Consider the following 20,843-nt stretch of genomic DNA (forward strand, 5'->3'; position numbering starts at 1 on the left):
GCCTTGGCAAGAACCCCCCTCTGTGGCCCTTTCCCTACTCCCTGGAAAAATACTGGATGACAGGAACTCATCCCTCTTCCTCTTCCCTCCTCTCCTTGGATATGGGTGTGCTGGGATCTGAGCCAGCCATTGCTCACACTTGTCTTTGTATTTGTGCCTGAAGGCAAAGGAAGCGGCCAGAATCTGGGAACATCAGGAAAGCCTTCCGGCAGAGCGAGGGCCATGGGCTGAGCAGCCCCCTGCTGGACTCCTCCCCAGGGCCTGGGGGAGCCAGCTGCCGTCCCTCCTCCCAGCCTGTTATCAGCCAGAGTCTCCCCAAGGAGGGGCCCGATAAGTGTTCCGCCAGCGGGCACGGGGGTCTCAATTCCATCAGCCGACACTCATCTCTGAAGAATCGGCTGGACAGTCCTCAGATCCGGAAGACGGTGACAGCCGGGAGGTCCAAGAGCTTCAACAACCATCGGCCCATGGACCCCGAGGTCATTGCACAGGTAAAACCTGGAGTTTGGTGGAGAGCAGGGAATTGGGAGTTTCCCCTTGTCACTCACAGTAGCTTCAAGCAGAGTCCATCCTGACCTTAGAACAAGGAGCACGATGAATACTTAGGGAATGTTTCTGACCAGCTGACCAGTGCACATCTGGAGGTGCCGCACACCTTTCAAACAAGCACCATTTGCTAGCATACCTTCTCCAAAGGGCCACAATGGGAGCAGGATAAAGTAGGCTCCTTAACTGTATATATATGCAGATTAAGTATTTGCACAACTGTTACCTATCGGCAAAACTTTCACTTTTCTAGACTAGTGCCTACACACTGAATGCCCAATATATTGTCCCCCTTTGGGGTTTTGTAACTCTAGGGAATTAGGCACTGAGATTAGCTAAATGCCAGTGACACCTCTGGTTTCAGATTTGTAGCTGATTGTGTTCCTTTCATTCCATCCCCTCCCTGTTTTCCCTGTCATACCAAGGGCATTCCCTGACCCTGCTGTCCAGACGCTACCCAGAGAAACCTAGCAATGATCATCTGGTCCTGGGGCCTAGAGGGGATGAGGCCTTGGGGTGCAGATAAGTCTCCCAGGAGGAAAAGAGGCCGGTTCCCCGTAACAAGGGACCTCCTTCCATCTCTCGTCCATCCTTTTGACTTTTTGTTTTCCATGAAATGTTAGAGGGCTAACCCCATCTTTAAAAATCCGACTGCCGCGGCCACTCCAAGCAGTGTCCTCAGACGTCTCCCTCAGCTCTATAATTTTCATTAGTCCAGGTGGGTACTAGGGGCTTCCTGTTGCCCTTGACTGTCCTGCTTTTAGCAGAGCTAAGATCCCCGCTACCCCCAAGGAAGACAGAGGCAGTCTCTGTTGGCTGGGCTGTGGTGCGCTCTCCAGAAATGTCTTCTTGGTCAGACCCAGTCCAGCTGGGTGCCTGACATGTCTCTCGCTTTGCTAGGCCTCTAGCTGTCTGTCTCTGTGTGTAAGGTCACGGTTGTAAGCTGCCTTTCCCCATGGGACTCCTCCCAGCTCCCTTCTTTGGACAGGTGTTAATAGGAATGGAGGGGCATGGTCACAGCTGGGATAGATGGGCCAGGAGGAGAGCCAGAGTTCTGGAGTCTGTTCTCAAGTCTGGGAACGTCGTAGGGCTGAGTGGTGTTGAATCACTGCCAAGAGAAAGCTCTTCTCCCTCTCCAGCACAGAGAAGCTTTAGCGGGGCCTGGCCCAGAACAGGCAGCCTGTCCATGCAGACCTAATCCCCGATGGGATTCCTGTGATGGTGCAGGGGGCCAGACACGAGCTTGCCGGAGGGGAGGGAGGTGGGGAGCAGGGAGGTCTCCTAGGGAGGCAGCTGGCTTGCAAACAAAGGTCCTTTGGTTCTCTCTTGAGTCCCCAAGCTAGCGATGCTGCTTGTTTGCTGAGCTGGTTTCCATTGTAACTTACAGAAGGCAATTCACCTAAGTGGGCTTTGGCTCCCCCTCCTGGACAGTGCCCTCTTGACAGTGATGGATAGAAGAGAACAGCATGATTAACGCTGGACTCTCCTGCCATAGTTGTCCAGTCCCCAGGTGGTGGGCAGGGAGCAGAGCTATTGGACCTTTCCTCAATCCCTGATGGGTAAGACCTGTCCTTCTTTAACCAGGGTTAGAATTTGGTAACTTCCAGGTCCAGGGGCCTGCAGGTCAGATCTCATTAGCACCAATTTTGTAATGATTACAATCACATGAAAGAGAAATGTCTCCGAGCCCCAGCAGATGGTGCACTTACTCTAAGCAATATCGGATAGACTCATGAATTTCAGCACAGAAATCTGGACACCCCCTCCCCACCCAGTCCTCCCAACTCTCCCCCCTTGAAATTGGTTCTTGCAAGATTTGACCTGTAGCAGTAAAACGGGATCTTCAGTGACATATCACAACACTAGACTTATCTTCTCTTCTGTGCTTTTCAGGATATTGAGGCAACAATGAATTCTGCCCTGAACGAACTCCGAGAGCTCGAGCGGCAAAGCAATGTGAAGCACACGCCCGATGTGGTCCTGGATACCCTGGAGCCCCTAAAGACCTCCCCAGTGGTAGCACCTACTTCAGAACCCTCTAGCCCCCTGCACACCCAGCTCCTCAAGGACCCTGAACCCGCCTTCCAGCGGAGCGCCAGTACAGCTGGGGACATCCCATGTGCTTTCCGGCCAGTCAAGTCAGTCAAGATGGCCGCCCCGGTCAAGCCACCAGCCACACGACCCAAGCCGGTGGTCTTCCCCAAAACCAATGCCACCAGTCCTGGCGTCAACTCTTCAGCATCCCCACAGCCCACTGACAAGTCTTGTACAGTCTGATGGACACCATTTGATTGTTCCAGACAAGGGGACTTGAGGAACCAGAGACTGTTATTAAAATCTTCCTATTTAACTAGCTTGGGAACTTCAGCTGAAAATTAGATTCTAAGTTATTCCTGCAGGAATAGACTTCCCAGCAGCCCAAACCCTTGAGAATGAAGCTCTCCCTGTCTCTTTCCCTGCCCCGCCCCCATTCCTTGTCCCCCTTCCTTAGCTTCCCTCGATCAGTCATAATCCAGCCAGCTACAGTATATACCAGTCTTAGGCAGTAGCCAGAAATAGATCTTTCCATTATCAGGTCACTGTGAAATCTGGCAGGGCAGGCAGTAAAGATGTGGCTCAAATCTCTGTCCTCCTCAAGTCACCGAGGATGCCTTGCCAAAGTGGTTGGCTGCTAATACACCCACCTCTCAGTAGCACCATGTTTGGGTACTGGTTAAAATGAATTATATAGTCTCTGCTTCATTGCACACACACACACACACACACACACACACACGCCAACAGTTGTAGGTTACCATAGTCTCTGGCATGTGTAGACACTCCTGGTTCCGTGACCCATGGCTGTGTGTCTCTTTGTAAGTTATTGTGGCAGTTCACACAGTGACCACCAGGGTCTGTTTGTTTCCGTTACAAACCCTATTTTGTCTGGAACAGGAGAACTCAGCCATAGAAATCTCTCATATTAAACGAAACTTAATCAGGATGGCACTCAGCCCCAAAGCTCCACGTGGGCTTGGGGATTTCTCTCTTAGGCCTCTTTTTACTGACGTGGTTTGGTTGGTTGGTGTTTACATTTGCCCCCTTCATCCTCCGTAACTACAGCCAAACTCCTCATTAAGTAATAGTCCCTTGTCAGATTTACCTGGATGACACATTCACATTAGGTGGGAGAAAGGGCATCCTACTTCCATTTTCTACTCTAGAAGAAATCCCACTGAAGATGGTTTTCGTACCCAGAACCTTGACAATTGTTTTAAAAGAGTTTCGTTGTCTTCAGGGCAGGTTTGGGAAAGTTAGCTAGTGGCATGTTGCTCTTCTCTCACTCTTTTTTGGGCACTTAAGACTCAGACTTATTATCCTGAAATCAGTCGGCAATCAAGCTTTTTAGCTCCAAGAAATCCAGTGAAATTTTTAAGTAGGATCAGCCCCCAGAAGCACGGTGACTCAGATCCTGCTTGTAAGCGGCGGCTCACTGTCCTTCAGACTGTGTCTCCTGGCTTCGGATATCACCTGGTGCCTCTCACTGGAAAGAGACGGGAGGGCTTGGTGAGACGTTGTCCCATTGTCGAGAGCCACTTGTTGCCAAATCCATCAACAACCATCTAGGTACACCCTGTCTTGGTTGTATTTTGACTCCGCAAACAAAAAGTCTCCCTGAGACTGAAATCTAAAGACACTATCAGCAACTGAGTAGGTTAACTGAACCTGTGAATGAGGGAGGGGCTGATGGGCTAACAGTTTCCTTCCTGTTGATGCTCTCTGGTCCTTCTCCCACTGCCCACACAAAAGGTCAAGGTGATTTCCCCATCTGCTTTAACCCAGCCTCCCAAGTCCTACCCACTATTTACCTCTCCCCTAATATCACACTATACCAGGAATATTGGGGTGAAATGCCAAGCCACTTAAGACTCCTAGGTCTCAGATAAAGAGACTGAGTTAAGGCTGCACCCCACATGTCTTACCTTAAAACCACAGGAGCTGTGTTTTCTGGTTTGAAGTCATATTCTTTACCTGATAACTTTTCTGTGATTTGAGAGAGATACGTGGTAGTTGGCTTTTGGGAGAGAAACCTAAATTTTCCCATCTTTGGCTCAATGGGTGTATTCTTTATCACCTTTTTTTAAAAAATGGTTTGGGGTCAGATCCATCAGAGGTAGCATTCCTTTATCCTGCATAAAGAAATGAGCTTTGTGAGGAGGCACTTAGCAGAAAGAAGCTTTGGAACATGGAGGGCAAAGGCCCCTAGAGTTAGAGGGGGAGACCCAGTGGATTCCTTCAGTGACACGACCAAACCTGGAAGAGGTGACTTAGAGCCACTGGCGTTGAGCAGTCAGCCACTCTGTTTAGTAGCTCCCAAAAGGGATGAAGTCAGTTCTAAGCCCTGAGCCTCCAATGGATCTGTCAGCCCTGGGGATCCTTTTCCTTCAGGGCAAGGAGAGCCTCATCCTTCACTCTACATTCCTTAGGTGCCAGCTTGGAGATCCTCTTCACCCAAATGATCTGAGTTGGAACCTACACCTTCCATTTTCCTCCTGCCCTCCCCAGCTCCAGGAAAGGGTGGAGAAGTTTTCTCAAAACAAAGTCTTTGAATCTGTTTTGTTACCTCTTTCTTTTTGGGTCCTCTATATCCCCTCCATTCCCCATCCCACCCAGCCAATATCCATCTGCCGATTAGCTTCAGGAGCTGAGCAGTGTGTGAATGGGAACCCACAGTTCAAAGTCTTAGTCAGCCCTCAACTCCCCTAGAGGGTGGGGGGTGCAATTGTCTTCCCCATCTCTGGTGCTCCTGACACCGTGGAGATATCTGGTCCTGCCAAGGGGACTCGGAGCCAATGGGGAGAGAACCCACCTTGGCAGGGCACAGTGCAATCAGCTGTAATGGAGGTGGCACACTGTGATTTTTACACCAAACTGGGAGCCAGCAGCCCAAGGGACCCTGCAGAGATAGCCCTCTGCTGAGTACCCTGGCCCAAACCAGCGGTACACACTTGAGAGACCCCCACCCTGCCTCTGTGGTGTGAGTTGTGAACTCTGGAGGGGAGGGACAGGAGTTGGTCTTTGGGGGAGAGAGGTTGTTGTACAGTAGGGCCTGCACTCTATCCAAAAGAAAAGAGAGAACAATGAATCTACACCCAACAGCATGCTGGCCCCAGCCCCTGTCCCCCAGGGAGCCAGGGCTCCTCCTGCGGAGATGAGATGATGCCAGCGGAGAGATGAACAGACCACTTTGGAAGGGCTGGTATAGATGTACTTCCTATTCAGAAGAGATATTAGATCTTCCAGGGAAATGCAATGTTGTGGCGTATGACTTGTATGTAACGTTTGTGTAAAATGGTATATTCTTTAAAACAATTGTGTTGATAACTGGAATAATGTATGTATGTATGCTTGGAAATGCTTTGTATGAACATAAGGCTGTCACTCAACAAAGGCTGGATTGGGGAGAATCCAAAGCACAACTTCGAAATAAAATACGTTTTTAGGTTATGAGGCTATAGTTCCTGCCCCGCCCCTCCACCACCACCACCACTCCCCACTCCCTGGGAACCATGGTTCCCTGAAGTCTTTTCTGGATAGGAGTTAATTAGATTGGGCTGGGCTGGGCTGGTGGCATACATCCTGGGAGCATGGGTTAAGAATGGGGGAAGGGTGCATGTTGTAACTCAAAGCCAACTGCGTGGAGTGCTGCATCTATAGGGGAGAATGTCAACATCTCCATTTACTCTTGTCTATGGAATCAAAGATGCTCTATAGAAGGAGATGGCAGCTCAGCATTGGATAGCTGGTTACCTTGACAACTGTTCCCTCACTGATTTTATCTCTGGGTATGATTGGTAGAAAAAATCCTCACTTCCTTCTCCATTTTGATGCCAGGGAGAGAAGAGATTGGGGTGGGGGGGAACCAGGTGAAACATTTCAGGAGCTTTTCTAACATGTTTTCATTTCTCCCTGAATGAGGGCCCTAAGAGTGGCCCCTGGCAGCCTCTTTGCCCCCAGCAGACCTAATTTTACCCACATATGGTAATGTCACAATGTATGGTTCAAGGGAATTCCTCCTGGAATGGGAGGTGTTTTATTCTGAATACAGTATTCTATCCTTGGGCCAGGGGAGCCCTTGCCAGAACAAAATTCATCAGAAAGAAGTTTTGAGGCTCAGGATACGTCCTAGGACCTTTGGAAGAGGTCTAGGGGACGTTTTAGATCCCTAGAACAGTATGATGCCCTGTGTTTGAGCCCTACTCCAGAAAGATAGGGCTATTCACGTGTGGCTTGTTGAATTCTTCAATTCTTGTCCTTTGTGCTTGAAGAGGAAAATGACGTCACTATGTCAGGGTCAAGGTACAGTGTGTCCTACTGTGGCTGATCAGACCAATACAAGGCTCTACCATAGGTGGGGCACAAATACTCTACGAACATTTAGAGTGGAGATGACTAAATCTTCCTATCTCATTTGAGCTACTGCAATTCTGCTTTGCTAAGAGCACCTTCTGTGATATGGGCACGCCATGCTGAGTGGTCCTGTGCCAGTGTCTCCCATGTCACACAATCAATTCCAAAGTTCTTTAGAGAGACCTTGAGATTGTCCTTATATCACTTCTTCTGACCACCATGTGAACACTTGCCCTGTGTGAATTCTCCTAAGATAGTCTTTTAGGCAAATGTACTTTAAGCATTCAATGTGGCCAGCCCATCGGAGATGCACTCTGAAGCAGAGTTTTAATGCTTGGCCAGTTGACCTTGACAAAGGAACTCAATTCGGGGCAGCTAGGTGGTACAGTGAGTAGAGCACTGGCCCTGGAGTCAGGAGGACCTGAGTTCAAATGCGGCCGCAGACACTTGACACACTTACTAGCTGTGTGACCTTGGGCAAGTCACTTAACCCCAATTGCCCTGCCTTCCCCTCTGCAAAAAAACAAAACTAAACTAAACAAACAGACAAAAAAAACAAAGGACCTCAGTGTCTGGCACCTTATTCTGCCAGGTGATTTTCAGAATCTTCCTAAGACAATTCAAATGGAAGTGATTCAGTTTCCTGGCATGGCGCTGGTAGAATGTCCAGGTTTCACAGGCATACAACAATGAGGTCAGCACCATAGCTCTATAGATCTTCAGTTTGGTAGGCAGTCTAACACCTCTTTTCTACCACACTTTCCTTTGGAGCCTCTCAAACACTGGCAAAGCTCTGGCAATGCCTGCATCAACCTCATCATCTATGTGGACATGCCTGGAAAGTATACTGCCTACGTAAGTGAACTTATCCACGGTATTCAAATCTCTCCATTTGCTGTAAGCAATGGTTCCATGTATGGATGGTGTGGTCTGGCTGGTGGAGAAGCTCTGTTTTCTTGGTATTGTCAGGCCAAAATTAGCACCAGCGTCAGAGAATTGATCCATGCTCCATTGCATCTCAGCCTCAGAGGATGCACTGAGTGCACAATCATCTGCCAACAAAAAATCATGCTACAACCCTCCTTCTACTTTATTCTTGGCTTGTAGCCTTTTCAAGTTAAATAATTTACTGTCAGTGTGGTAGTTGACTTTATGTCATTTTTGTCTTCGTTGAAGGTATCCAACAGCATGGCTGAAAACATCATGATAAAAAGCATGCAGCAATCACACAGCCCTGCTTCACTCTCGGGTGACTAGGAAAGCACGAGAGCATCGTCCATTATCCAGAACCCATGCAAGCATGCCGTCATGCAACTCCCAATGCCTAGGTTTGAGGCCTACCCCACCCCCTACTCCAGGTAGATAAGTCGTCTTGGGTGTGACTCGTTGAGTCCTTCAGTTATTTCCTGATCAAGACAAGAAATAGGCCCCAGTAACCCTTACCTCTCAATGGGAGGCAGGATTAGCCCCATCAGTTTTGACTCTTTCTACGTTCCCTTAATTATGCTTAACCTCATCTATTTAAAGCAGCTCTTCCTTCTCCTTGCTCTAAGAGAACCTTGGACACTTGGGGTCATAGGAGCTGCGTGATATTGGTAGCTAGGGGACACTGTGGATAGAGTGTTAAAGTCAAGATGACCATACTGCCTCTAACACTTACGAGTTGTGTGACCCTAGGCCTCGCCTCTATCTGCCTCATCTATAATAGCGCTTACCTCTAGGGTTGTTGTGAGCTTATAGCTCTGTACAAATGCTAGCAAATATTGTTATAAAGCTCAAAGGGACCAGCGAGGCCATCTAGTACAGATGAAGAAACTTGTCCAAGGAAGTCAGATGACCCATCCAAGGTCACACACGTCATAGGTAGAACCCAAGCCCTCCTACTTCAGAGCTGCTGCTCTTTTCACTGAACCATCCCACCTCTATCTGCCCTGGACCCTAAGGGTCTCATACCTGAAGCCCTGCTGCCCCCGAGTGATGCATGTAGATTCTGACTCCCCATGGAAGTTGGAAAGTTTGGTTGGAACAACTCAAACAAGCCCCTCCTGGGAGTAGGAGTAGAAACTATGCTGAAGAATGCAGAAGAGACCTGGGCACATCAGAGCCCTGGGCACAGAGATAGGACGAGTTGCCCTTAGTTCCATTTAGCTTAACTACGCTGGAAAGAACTTGATATAAACCAGTAGTTGGCAATGGGCACCCTCAAAGTTGGCTCAATTCCCACAGAATCTCATGAAAGCCTAACATAATGGGACTAGCAATGGATGGAGTGCTGGGCCTGGAGTCAGGAAGACCTGAGTTCAAATCCAGCCTCGGACACTTACTAGTTGTGTGACCCTGGGCAAGTCCCTTAACTTCTGCCTCAGTTTCCTCATCTGTAAAACGGGATAATCACACCTACCTCTGAGTAGTTGTTGGGAGGCTCAAATGACATTACATTTGTAAAGTGCTTAATATAGTGCCTGGCACACAGTAAGTGCTACATGAATGCTAGTCATCATCAGATAGAGAAAGGAAGGGCAGCTAGATGGTGCAATGGATAGCACCAGGCCTTGAGTCAAATAGACTCATCTTCCAGAGTTCAAATCTGGCCTCAGACACTTCCTAGCTGTGTGACCCTGGGCAAGTCATTTACCCCTGTTTGTCTCGGTTTCCTCATGTGTAAAATGAGCTGGAGAAGGAAATGGCAAACCACTCCTGTATCTCTACCAGGAACACCCCCAACGAGATCATGAAGAATCAGACAAGACTGGAAAGCAACTACAAGAGAAAGAAGAATCCTCCCATGCCACCCATCTCCAGCTTTGAAGAGTCATTGATATCCCAAGCCGGAAGAGACTAGAAATCTTTTAGCACAGCCTCTTCATTTTACTGCTGACAGAACCGAGGCTTTTAGGGATGAGGTAACTTGGCCAAGATCACACAGGTAAGAGGTGGCACCCACATCCTCTGACTCGTTCTTTCCACTCTACCCCCATTTCCTTTCCTCTGCGAACTGGATGTGTGGGGGCTAGGTGCTGTTCCTCTGGGGCCCTCTCCACCGCCTTGCTGCGCTACGTCGAGGGGTCCAGAAGCTCGCTCCACAAGGGAGCGGCCAACAGGGATTCCCATGGGCAGGACTGAAGAAAAAGGTCAATTTTTAGCGAAGGGGAGAAATAACTCAGCCACGCCCCACCCCACTGTCGGTGTATCTGCCTCTGCAACAAGCTCCCTCGCCATCCTCTCCTGCCCCCCCCCCCCCAGCCCCTGCTCTCATTCCCTGATCTTCCTCCAAATTTCTTTTAAACATTAAATATGTGACAGCTTTCTGTTGCTGCCGAAAAGGCACCGGCAAAGACATAGCTAATCTCCTGGGGTCTGTGAGTCTCCTTTGGACTGGCAAGGGTGGGAAGTCAGTGAAAGGTTAGTGAAAGGTCAGTGAAAGGCTCTGGGACTTGAATACGCTCCTCAGCCCTCAGCCAGAGAGCAGAAAGTAAGGGTTCAGGCTGGGGTTTTAACCCGCGCTTTCTATTCTTCCAACAGTCAGGCTCTATGCCTTTTTTTTTTTTTTTGCCCCACCCTATCGAATGGGACTTTCACCAATCTGCAGATTGGGGACTGGGTGCCTCAATAAAGCAGGTTACATCCGGCAAGGCGCAGTCCAAAGGGTACAGTGAGCACTTCTTAAGCACCAACTGAGTGTCCAACTGAGTTTCAAGGAATTCACAATCTCATGGAATAAAAGACAGGTACGCAAATATCCGTGATTCAAGAAAGAGCAAGAAGGTGTCTATCTCTGCAGCCTCCCCTTCCTCTTCTTGCTCAGCCTCTTCAGTCCTTGGCAGTCTGGCTTCCTTTCCCTCACCTGAGACAGTTCCTTCCAAAGCAGCCAGGGCTCTCTTAACTGCCCAGTCTGATGACCTTTTCTCAGGCCTCGTGATTTCCTCTTTGCTCCATTTGACACTGTTGTCCGTGCTCTCTTGAAGACTCTCTCCTCTCTGGGTTTTTGGGACACTACACTCCTCTGGCTCTCCTCCTCCCTGTCTTGACCACTCCTGCTCAGTCTCCTTTGCATCATGTGTGTCATGCCCCCTTAATTGTGAGTGTTCCCCAAGGTTTTTTCCTGTCCAGAACCCTCTCTTCTTTCTCCCTTTATATTCTCTCTTGGTAACCTCATCAGCTCCCATGGGTTTAGTTATCATTTCTATATAGATGACTCCTAGATCTATGTATACAGCCCCAATCTCTCCCCCTGAGCTTCAGACCTGCAATCAATATTTGTTAAGTGCCTACTATGTGCCAGGCGCTGTGCTAAAAACTGGGGATGCAAAAAGAGGTAAAAGACAGTCTCTGTCCTCAAGGAGCTTACAGTCTAAAGGGGGGAGACAACCTGCAAACAAATATATACCAAAAAAAGTTATATACAAGATAAATTGAAAATAATTAGCAGAGGGACAGCTAGGTTGCACAGTGAGTGAGCACCGGCCCTGAAGTCAGGAGGACCTGAGTTCAAATCTGGCCTCAGACACTTGACACACTTATTATCTATGTGACCTTGGTCAAGTCACTTAACCCCAACTGCCCTGCCTTCCCCCCTCCAAAAAAAAATGAAAGAAAAGAATTAGCAGAGGAAAGGCACTAGAATTAAAAGGGTTGGGGAAGGCTTCCTGTCGAAGGTGGGATTTTAGTTGGAACTTACAGAAAGCCAGGGAGGTCAGTTACTTATTGTATATTTCGAGCTGGATATCCAGGAGACATCTCAATATATCTAAAACTGGCATCTTAAACTCAATATATCTAAAAGTGGCCTCATTTTCCCCCTAAACACACTGCTATTCCAGATTTCCCTGTTTCTGTCCGAAGCACCTCAATCTGTCCAGCACAGGATGCAATTCAAACATCATCTTCTTCATGAAATCTCTCTGGTTCCCCACCACTGCAATTGCTAGCTCCCTCCCTCTCAAACTGCCTCGGATTGAAGTACTTTGCATGGTTTTTGCATTTATTACCTTTTACTCTTTATTCTGCTTATATTTTCATAAGTACTTGTTGCCTCTGTCCTGGATGTTTCCTACCCACCTTCCAGCCCCATGAGAAAGACCATAAGCTGATTTCAGGTAGAAATGGTTTCATTTCTTTGTATTTGTATCCCCGGCACCTAGAACAGTGCCTTATACATAGTAGGTGCTTCATAAATACTTGTTGATTGAGAGATCAGTTCAAGCATTTATTAGATACCTGCTATGCGCCAGAATTGTCCCAAGCACTGGGGATACATTGTATAAAGACAGCAATCCCTGCCCTTGAGGGGAGATATGTAGATACATAAGTATATACAGAATGTAGACAAACTTAACACAAAGTTGTTTTCTGAGGGCAGACCCTGGCAAGCTGGAGGGGATGAGGGAAGAAAGGTGTCACGCAGAAGTTGGCATTTTAGCTCAGTTTTCAAAGAAACCAAGCATTCCAAAAGTCAGCCATAAGGATGGAGTGCATGCCAGGCATGTAAAGATGACAGATGGAGCATATGAGGAATTAATGACCACCAGTATGGCTGGACTGGATTGCAGAGTCAAACATATGTAAGCAGACTGGAAAGGTAGGAAGGAACCAGGTTGTGAAGAGCTTTAAAAGCCAGACAGAGTTTATAGATGACTCTCACCTGAATGTCCAGGCAGCTGGGTGGTAGCTGGAGTCAGGAAAACTAATCTTCCTGAGTTCAAATCTGGCCTCAGACAATTAGTAACTGTGACCCAGGGCCAGCCATTTAACCCTATTTGCCTCAGTTCTTTCATCTGTAAAATGAGCTGGAGAAGGAAATGGCAAACCACTCCAGTATTTTTGCCAAGAAATCCCAGGGCTCAGACATGACTGAACAAACAACTCACTTGAATCAGGTGAGGGTCTTGGAATTCTGACTAATGATTTTCCAGGTTAGGTCTACCCACCTGATCTCAGGAAGCAAGAAGAAAAGGATTTGAAGGTGCAGGGAGAATTTTCACTAAATGGGGCAAAAACAAAGAAACTTCTCTCTTTGTACTAAAAGTGAGAAACTGGGCCAGAAGGAGGGCACTATGATCACAGTTCACTTTTATATAGCGCTCTCAGGTTTACAAAGCACTTTCCTAACACTACCCTATAAGATAGAGAGGGTATTATTCCGATTTTATGGATGAGATCAGCCAGTATTCCATGAGGTTAAGTCACTGGTTTCTGGTCACATGGCAAGTAAGTGTGTCAGAGTCAGGATTTAAACTCAGATCTCCAACCCCAAATCAACACCAATCCTTCTAGATCATGGAGTCCATGGATAGATTTCAGGGGGTCTGTGAACTTGGATGGGGAGAAAAAATTATATACTTATTTTCATTGACTTCTAACTTAAATTGAGCATTTCCTTTGATTATAAATGTTGGCAACAAAAATAATTCTGAGAAGAGACCCATGGGCTTCACTTAATTGCCAAAGCTGTCTATGACAGAAGAAAAGGTTAAGAATCTCTGAGATGGAGAGACAAAAGGAAGGAAGAAGGGGAGAAAGAAAGAAAGAAAGAAAGAAAGAAAGAAAGAAAGAAAGAAAGAAAGAAAGAAAGAAAGAAAGAAAGAATGGAAGGAAGGAAGGAAAGGAAGGAAGGAAAGAAAGAAGAAAGAAAGAAAGGGAGGAAGGAAAGAATGAAGGAAGGAAGAGAAAGGAGGGAGGGAGAAAGGGAAGGAAGGGAAGAAGAGAGAAGGACATAAGAAAAAAAGAAAAGGAAAGAAAGAAAGAAAAGAAAAAAGAGAAAAAAGGTAGGAGGGGAGAAGATAAGAAGGAAGGAAGGAAGGAAGGAAGAAGGAAAGAAAGAAAGAAGGAAGGAAAGAAAGAAAGAAGGAAAGAAAGAAGGAAGGAAAGAAAGAAAGAAAGAGAAAGAAGGAAGAAAAAAGAGAGAGGAAGGATGTAATAAGGAAAGAAAGAAAAGAAAAAAAAGGAAGGAAAGAGAAAAGGTAGGAGGGAGAGAAGGAAGGGAGAAAGGAAAGGAGAAAAAGAAAGAAAGGAAGGAAGGGAGCAAGGAAAGAAGGAAGAAAGGAAAGAAGAGAAAGGAGTGGGAAGGAAGGGAAGAAGAGAGAAAAAGGATATAATAAGAAAAAAAGAAAAGGAAGGAAAGAAAGAAAAGAAAAAAGAGGTAGGAGGGAGAGAAGGTGAGAAGGAAGGAATGAAGGAAGGAATGAAGAAAGAGAAAGAAGGAAGGAAGGGAAGAAGAGAGAAGGATGTAATAAGGAAAGAAAGAAAAGAAAAAAGGAAGGAAAGAGAAAAGGTAGGAGGGAGAGAATGAAGGAAGGAAGGAAGGAAGGAAGGAAGGAAGGAAGGAAGGAAGGAAGGAAGGAAGGAACAAAGGAAAGAAGACAGAACATTTATTAAACTGTTACCATAGGTGCTGTGTTAAGTTCTAGGGATACAAATAAAAACAAATAAAATGGTCCCTGCCTTCAAGAAACTTACATTCTAGTGGGGGTGGGGGCAGGATAGCAGGGTATGGAGCTAGCTGAGAAGTGACCTGGAGATCTACTTTCCAATCAGGAAAAGGTGAAAGGTCACCTATCAGTGCCCTTGTTCCAGGGCAGAGTCCAAGGTTTTGTGGCAGTGGAACAAGGATTAGGATGAGAAGAACATGGGGCCATGTCCAGGAGGTGTCCAGAGAGTGGCAGGAAGGCCTGTTTCAGGCTGGGTGACACCAACACTGGCCTCTATCATCGCTGTCTCTTGGGTAGAACGCTTGTGCATCCGAATGGCAGACCTGCCTAATGCCGACATGATCTGTATGATCTATGTCAGAGCACAAGGCAGACTTTGGTGTCAGGGGTGGGGCTGAGGGAGGCAACCATCAGGTGTGGCCCTGGGAAAGTCCCTTGCTCCTCTCTACAGAAACATGGAATTTCCTGGTTTTAACCCTGGAGAGCTGGCGGGAGCCAGCAGTTGGGACTTGGGAAACGGCTCCTGGCTGAGGTGTTGGGACACCTGGATTTGATTCCTAGCAGAGTCATTGCACAACTGTGAGCCAGTCCCTGCCCTAGGTTTCAATTTCCCATCAGCCAGAAGGAAAGTATGATGCCAACAAGGCTCTCTCCCAAGGTCTTCAGGGAGAATCGATCAGAGGAGGGAGAGGAGGCCGCTGAGCCAGCCTTCAGGAATGCTCTGGGTTCAGGGGTCTCCTTGGAAGCTGGCCAAAGTGAGGCGAGCAGAGATGGTCTGGGAAATCTGCCTTCTGAAGGCAGCTTGTGTTTTCAGTTGCCCAAGTTAACTTGCCAAACCTGCCTGAGCACTCTGGCCAGTTGTCTGGCTCGGTGAAATGAGGCTGAGCCCTGGGCTGCCCTGATTCCAGGGAGCACAGAGCCTACAGGACCTCCTCCATCCGGGACCCGGGGTCAACCAGGCCTTCCTAGATTCCTTGGCACGCTCACACTTGGCTCCATCTCCTCCCTACAGGGACAGAGAAGCTTCTCTTTCTGCTTAGGGTGGGGACCAGCCTCTGAGTGAGGGCCCCTGTCTCTTTAAGAAACAGAGAAAAAAATCAGGAAGTACTGGAGAAGGAGACCAAGGTCCTGAGCTGAGCTGGGCCGGGAGAAGAACGTCTCCAGCTCCTGACTCCTCCAGTGTAATCGGCTTGGCCTGTCCTGGCCTGGCCTGGCCCTCGCCACTGGTGCAGGGGCCTCAGGTGAGCCTGGGACTCTTGCTGGTGCCGCCACTTCTTCTAGACAGCAAGACCCTGGTATGCAGCTGTGGCAGCTGTTGCCCTGCAGCCCCAGGGCTGGGGGAGGGGAAGCGGTTTTGTGCACCGATGCTTTGGGTGTAGGGGGCCAGATGGGGGGGTAGATGAGAGGGACGGAGGGGAGAGAACAGGAACCATCATCCCATGCCAGTGGTCCTTGGCTGGCTCTGGGACACCACGAGCATTCTTGGCATAGGACGCATGTTTAGGGGAGGGTGGTGCTCAGACCCATGCCTCCTCTCCGAGCAGCTGCATCTCTCCCGTACCCATCCACATCTAAGTCCCTTCTTGGATGAAGGGGGATCTTTGTACTCCAGGGGTTTGGGAGAGCTCCCTTCGTTTTCTCCTTTCACAATGGGATCCTGAAGGTCCCTTTCAGCCCTGATACTCTTATCTTCCGGGGGGGCCTGGGAAGACAGTCGTGGGGGGCCTAGGAGGAGACAATAGAGATAAATCCAGGGAGCTTACACGTTGCCATTTCTTCTCCTCCGTTGTCCCCAAACTCCTCGGCAGACTAGGTTTCCGCCCCTTCTGCTTTCTGTTCTCTGGTCTGGTTTCTGGTCTCTTTGCCTCTCCCAGGTGGATGCTGTGTCTCTGGTCTGGATCCGAAGCGGAGGAAATAGCTTTGAGTTTCTGGGGAGTAATAGGTGTGGAAACCCCCAGCCTGGCCCTGAGGGCCCCAGCCTGTGGGGAGGGTGACAAACAGGAAAGGGTTAAAGGGCTGAGGCAGGCAAGGCAGCCTTTAAGGAAGGATGAGGTGGGTTCAGCCTCTTGCTGCAACAAGCCAGGTGGCACTGAGACGCTTCTCTTCCTTCTTTCAGGTGCATTTCAGCTTCTGGGCTTCCTGAGGACAGAAAGGCCATCCTGCTGGCTTGTTGAGAACAGACAGGTGTCGAGGTGGTGCTGAGTGTGTCTGGTGAGTGTGGCCTAGACCCCCCACAGCTGGGGCTGCATTTGGCTGATTTAATCCCCCTCCCTCTATGCTCAGCTACTGTGAGCCTGGCACGTGGGAGGTGCTGAGGTGTTTTTCGTTTATTTATCTGGGTAAATGCTGCATTCCTCCATCCCATCCCCACCCTTAGAATGTAAGTTTTCTGGGGCAAGGACAGTTTTTTGGTTGGTTTTTGTATCCCCAACCCTAAGGCATGGCCTTACACATAGGGCTTCTTGAACACTTTTTAAATCTGTTCATTCCTGAGTTTAAAGCTGAGAAGTAAAAAGTACAGGCACTAAATTATGAATTCAGCAAATATTTACTAAGTGCCTGACATATGCTTCACTGAGGGGAAAAAAGAGGAGGAGGTTACAGCCTCTGCCCTCATGGAGTTTCTAATCTTAGTCCAATATGGTCAGGAGAGGGCAGAGCCCTCTGTCACCTTGCCTGAGGTCCTCGAGCATTTTCGGCTGTTTAGCAGACTCCCTTTGTCACCTTTCCCTGTCCCTGGGCCCTACCTACTTCACTGGCAGTGGGCAGAGTTTAACTTCATCTTTCCTCCCTCAGACCTCCCCTCCAATCTTTGGAGGATTCCTCACTTCCCACCCCAAGGCAACCAATGCTTCTCTGCTGATTTCCACTCAGTCTCGGTGGAAAAGATCTGGTAAATTCATTCACATTAGATTTTAGAGACTTAATGTATTACCTAGCAATTCAGCAGCCTCTCCGGACCCTAGATGCATCCCTAGAAAATGGGAAAAAAAATTTCCTTAAGGTGGGGAAGCCCCTTCCAGCTCTAAGAGCAATGATTCCTAGACCTTTAAACCTAGCAGACTATGGTTGAATGTTGAATTAAAGTCCCGGGGTATTTGCTATCAAGCAAATTCAAGACACAGTATTTTGGGAAAGACATATTAGGCCTCCTCATCATTCCCCTATCTGGCTCTCTGTCAAACCACTACTTGGAGAATCTTCTTAAGTCGTGTTACATGCCCCGGGTTTGATCTTGATTTCTCCTTGGACTTACCAGAAGGACTTTCCAAAAGTAATGACTTTGGATTACTATCTGAAAGATAGTAATGGATTCTGGGATTGGTTTTGAGGCTGCCAAAGGGTATCTGTCTCCTGCCTTTCCTTTTTCCTCTGGATGTGATTAGGCAAACTCCCAAGTCATCTGCCAGGGAGGTGGTGGTTTGCTGAAGCAGGAAGTGGTGGGTTCCCGTGGTGAGCCAATGGGGAGGGGCTCCAAGCTCGTGTTGAAATTTTGGAGATTTTTGGTGTTGTGGTCTAGGCTGCCTGACCCTGGGGCCCTTCCCCCAACGTTGTTTCTGCTTCCTGGTATGATCCCAAGTTCAGACATCAGTAATGTAGAATGATTACGGCCCTGGAAGAGACCGCCGAGGCAAGAAGTTTCTCTCTGCATTGGTGAGAAAGTTCTTAGTAGACAGGTGCATGGTAGGAGATGCTCAGATTTTAGGAAGATAGGTTCAAATGCTTGTTTTCTTGGTGCTGGGCTGTGTGACCCTCGGGAGGTCAGAACCTATCTGTGCATCAAGATTTCTTCTCTCTCCCTCTGAAAAATGGGAACTACCAACCCAGTTGGCTATAAGGGATAATCTTGGGAAATGAGACCCTCAGATTGGTGAGGAGGCACCCACAGGTTTGCTAAATGCCTTTCCACGGCCCCTGGCCTTTCTCTTCTCTTGGGCAGAAAGGGGCCGGGCTGCTGTGGACGTTGGAAATGCAAAGTACAGCCAATTACCTTTGGCACATGGACGATCTCCTGGGCCAGGGGGCCACTGCCAGCGTGTACAGAGCTCGAAACAAGGTAGATGCATGGATGGTGGGCTGGTAGACTGAGTGCTGAGGCATGTGTGGCCTAGCAGGCATCTCATTCAACCTCAGTGAAAAGCATTAGAATGTTTACATAGAGGAGAAGCAGTGGAAAGACTGATGCATTTGCAATCAGGGACTGGTACTTAAGTCCCAAATTCAACTGTGTGACTTTGGGCATGTTGCTTGACCTCCCTGGGTCCTGGTGTTCTCAACTACAAAATCAAGTCCTTGGACAAAATGACCTCCAGATCTATGATCCTTTGGACTGTCCAGCCCAGTGCTTTGTCTGGTATGGGCATCAAAGGATGACATTTAGCACAGTGCCTGGCACATAGTAAGCACTAATACATATTGATTGATTGAAAGACACAGAGATTTGGGCTTTATTCTCTAGAGGAAGCTAGGCTACTAGCTAGAGAAGCACTGGCCTTTGTCGGAAGATCTGAGTTAAAGGCCCAGCTCTCTGCGATGTGACTGCTGTCTAGTAACTTCATCCCTATAAAACCTCAGTTTTCTCATCTATAAAGTGGAGATGATGATAATACCAGTACCACCTACCTCACAGACTTATCATGTTGAAAATACCCAGTAAAATGACCTATTAACTTGTAGTTACTATGCCATGGAGAACCATTACAGATTGAAGAAATATTTGAGGAAAACTAGTCTGTCAGCAATGCAGGGGGAAAATCAAAAGCTCAGAGAAGGCGCTATTTTAATAATCTTTTCTTTTGTTGTTTGTTTTTGAAAGGCAATCCGGGTTAAGTGACTTGCCCAAGGTCATACATTTAGCAGGTGTCTGAGGCTATATTTGAACTCCGTTCTTTCTGATTCTAAGGCTGGTGCTCTATCCACTGTGCCACCTAGCCGCCCCTGTTTTAGTGATGTAAGTGGGAGATGCTGAGGGCCTGGAAGAAAATGATGACAGTGGAGTGAGGAAAACCTGGATTCAAACCACTCCTCGGACACATACAAGTTGTGTGACCATAGGCAAGTCACTTAAATCTGTGCCTCATCTGTAAAATGAAGGGCCTGGCTTTTAAGGCCCCTTCCAACTATACATCTGTGATCCCAAAGGACCACTCTAGGAGTGGATGAGTTCTTTTGTCTAATCGTCCTCAATCAGTCCTGGCCAGCAGCAGCTCGGCCTTTTGGAGTGTCCACGGTGCCTCATTCCCCAGGGCTGAAGCATCTCCTTTCCCAGGGGAGCTTGGGGATCCTCTAAAGAGCCTGTCCGGGCCTTTCCAGGCTCTTGTGCTAACTCAGAGCGGACAGAGGGTGGTGCGAATGGCTGCTCCCCAGGGCAAAGGTGGGACTCGGTGTGACCTTCCCTGCCACCCTTCCCCATCTGCCACAGAAATCTGGGGAGCTCGTTGCTGTGAAAGTCTTCAACAACGCCAGCTACCTGCGCCCCCGAGAAGTACGTGTGAGGGAGTTTGAGGTCCTGCGGAAGCTGAAGCATCAAAACATCGTCAAGCTGTTCGCTGTGGAGGAGATGGTACGTTCAGTAAATTAGCCAAGGCTCTCCCTCTCACGTCTGGCCTCCACGTTGTTTGCAAAGTGATTTTCCCAAAGTACGAATCTGACCAAGACACTCTCCTATTCAATAAACATCAATGGCTCTCTAGTGCCTCCTGGACCAAATACAAAGTCCCGTGTTTGGCATTTTGAGCCCTTTGCGGCCTGGCACCAGTCTAGATCTCCAGTCCCATGATGCTTTATATTTTAGCCAAACCGGCCTTTTAAGCCCTTTGCAACCTACATCTTGAGTCTGATGCTGTGCATTTCAGCCAGACTGGCCTTCTGACTACTCTTCATTTGTGGCTGCCTCTGCCCCTTTTGCCCTGGACATCCTTCACACCTGGAATGCATGCCCTCATCACCCTAGAACCTCCAATTTCCCTCAAAGATCCACTCAGGTGCCATTTTCTATGTCAAGGTTTTCCTGATCATCCACTCCAGCTGCTAGCACATCCCCCCCCCAAATTACTTTGTATTTATTTTGTACGTAATTACATATATGCATGATTCTCCCAATAAAAGGTAAGATTCTTAAGGGCAGAGATTGTTTCATTTCTGTCTGTTGAAGTCCCAGTGACTAGCATTCCACTGGGCTCTGGTAGTGCTTAGCACAGTTGCTGGCATATAGTAGGTACTTAATAAATGTTTATTGACTGACATAGTAGGTACTTAATAGATGCTTTTTGATGTATTGGGGCATGACAGAGGGAAATGCAGAGAAGGAAGGAGACCTCTTTAGGTAGTGCCCTAGCTGGTGGAGTTAGGACACAAAAAAGGAAAGACTTAAAATGATATACAAACTAGCTAACCAGCAAGACGACTATATATCTGTTATGTACGTGGGGTAAAGGAGCAATTAGAACCAGTCGTGTTAGTTAGGGAAGACTTCCTAGA

General features: G+C 48.0%; 2 protein-coding genes across 8 annotated transcripts in view; both read left to right on the plus strand.

Moving 5' to 3' along the window:
- Positions 1-6,033, plus strand: part of SRGAP2 (SLIT-ROBO Rho GTPase activating protein 2) — a 255,706-nt gene extending 249,673 nt beyond the window's left edge. For 3 of the 6 annotated variants that reach the window (XM_036756769.1, XM_036756768.1, XM_036756770.1), the window contains exons 22-23: positions 164-491; positions 2,440-6,033. In XM_036756769.1, the coding sequence (XP_036612664.1) occupies positions 164-491; positions 2,440-2,823 (712 nt within the window). In that variant the 3' untranslated portion in view covers positions 2,824-6,033. Of the gene's footprint in view, positions 1-163; positions 492-1,169; positions 1,265-1,933; positions 2,106-2,439 lie in introns of those variants that run through there. The other 3 variants (XR_005010236.1, XM_036756771.1, XM_036756773.1) reach the window with 3 other exon arrangements.
- A 9,514-nt stretch (positions 6,034-15,547) lies between these two features.
- The window catches only part of IKBKE (inhibitor of nuclear factor kappa B kinase subunit epsilon), a 29,369-nt gene continuing 24,073 nt past the window's right edge, over positions 15,548-20,843 (plus strand). For both annotated transcript variants that reach the window (XM_036753377.1, XM_036753379.1), the window contains exons 1-4: positions 15,548-15,604; positions 16,480-16,574; positions 18,304-18,420; positions 19,786-19,926. In XM_036753377.1, coding sequence (XP_036609272.1) covers positions 18,334-18,420; positions 19,786-19,926 — 228 coding nt within the window. In that variant the 5' untranslated portion in view covers positions 15,548-15,604; positions 16,480-16,574; positions 18,304-18,333. The remainder of the gene's footprint in view (positions 15,605-16,479; positions 16,575-18,303; positions 18,421-19,785; positions 19,927-20,843) is intronic.

This window comes from Trichosurus vulpecula, chromosome 4 (assembly GCF_011100635.1).
Source record: "Trichosurus vulpecula isolate mTriVul1 chromosome 4, mTriVul1.pri, whole genome shotgun sequence".
NCBI classification, from domain to species: Eukaryota; Metazoa; Chordata; class Mammalia; order Diprotodontia; family Phalangeridae; genus Trichosurus; species Trichosurus vulpecula.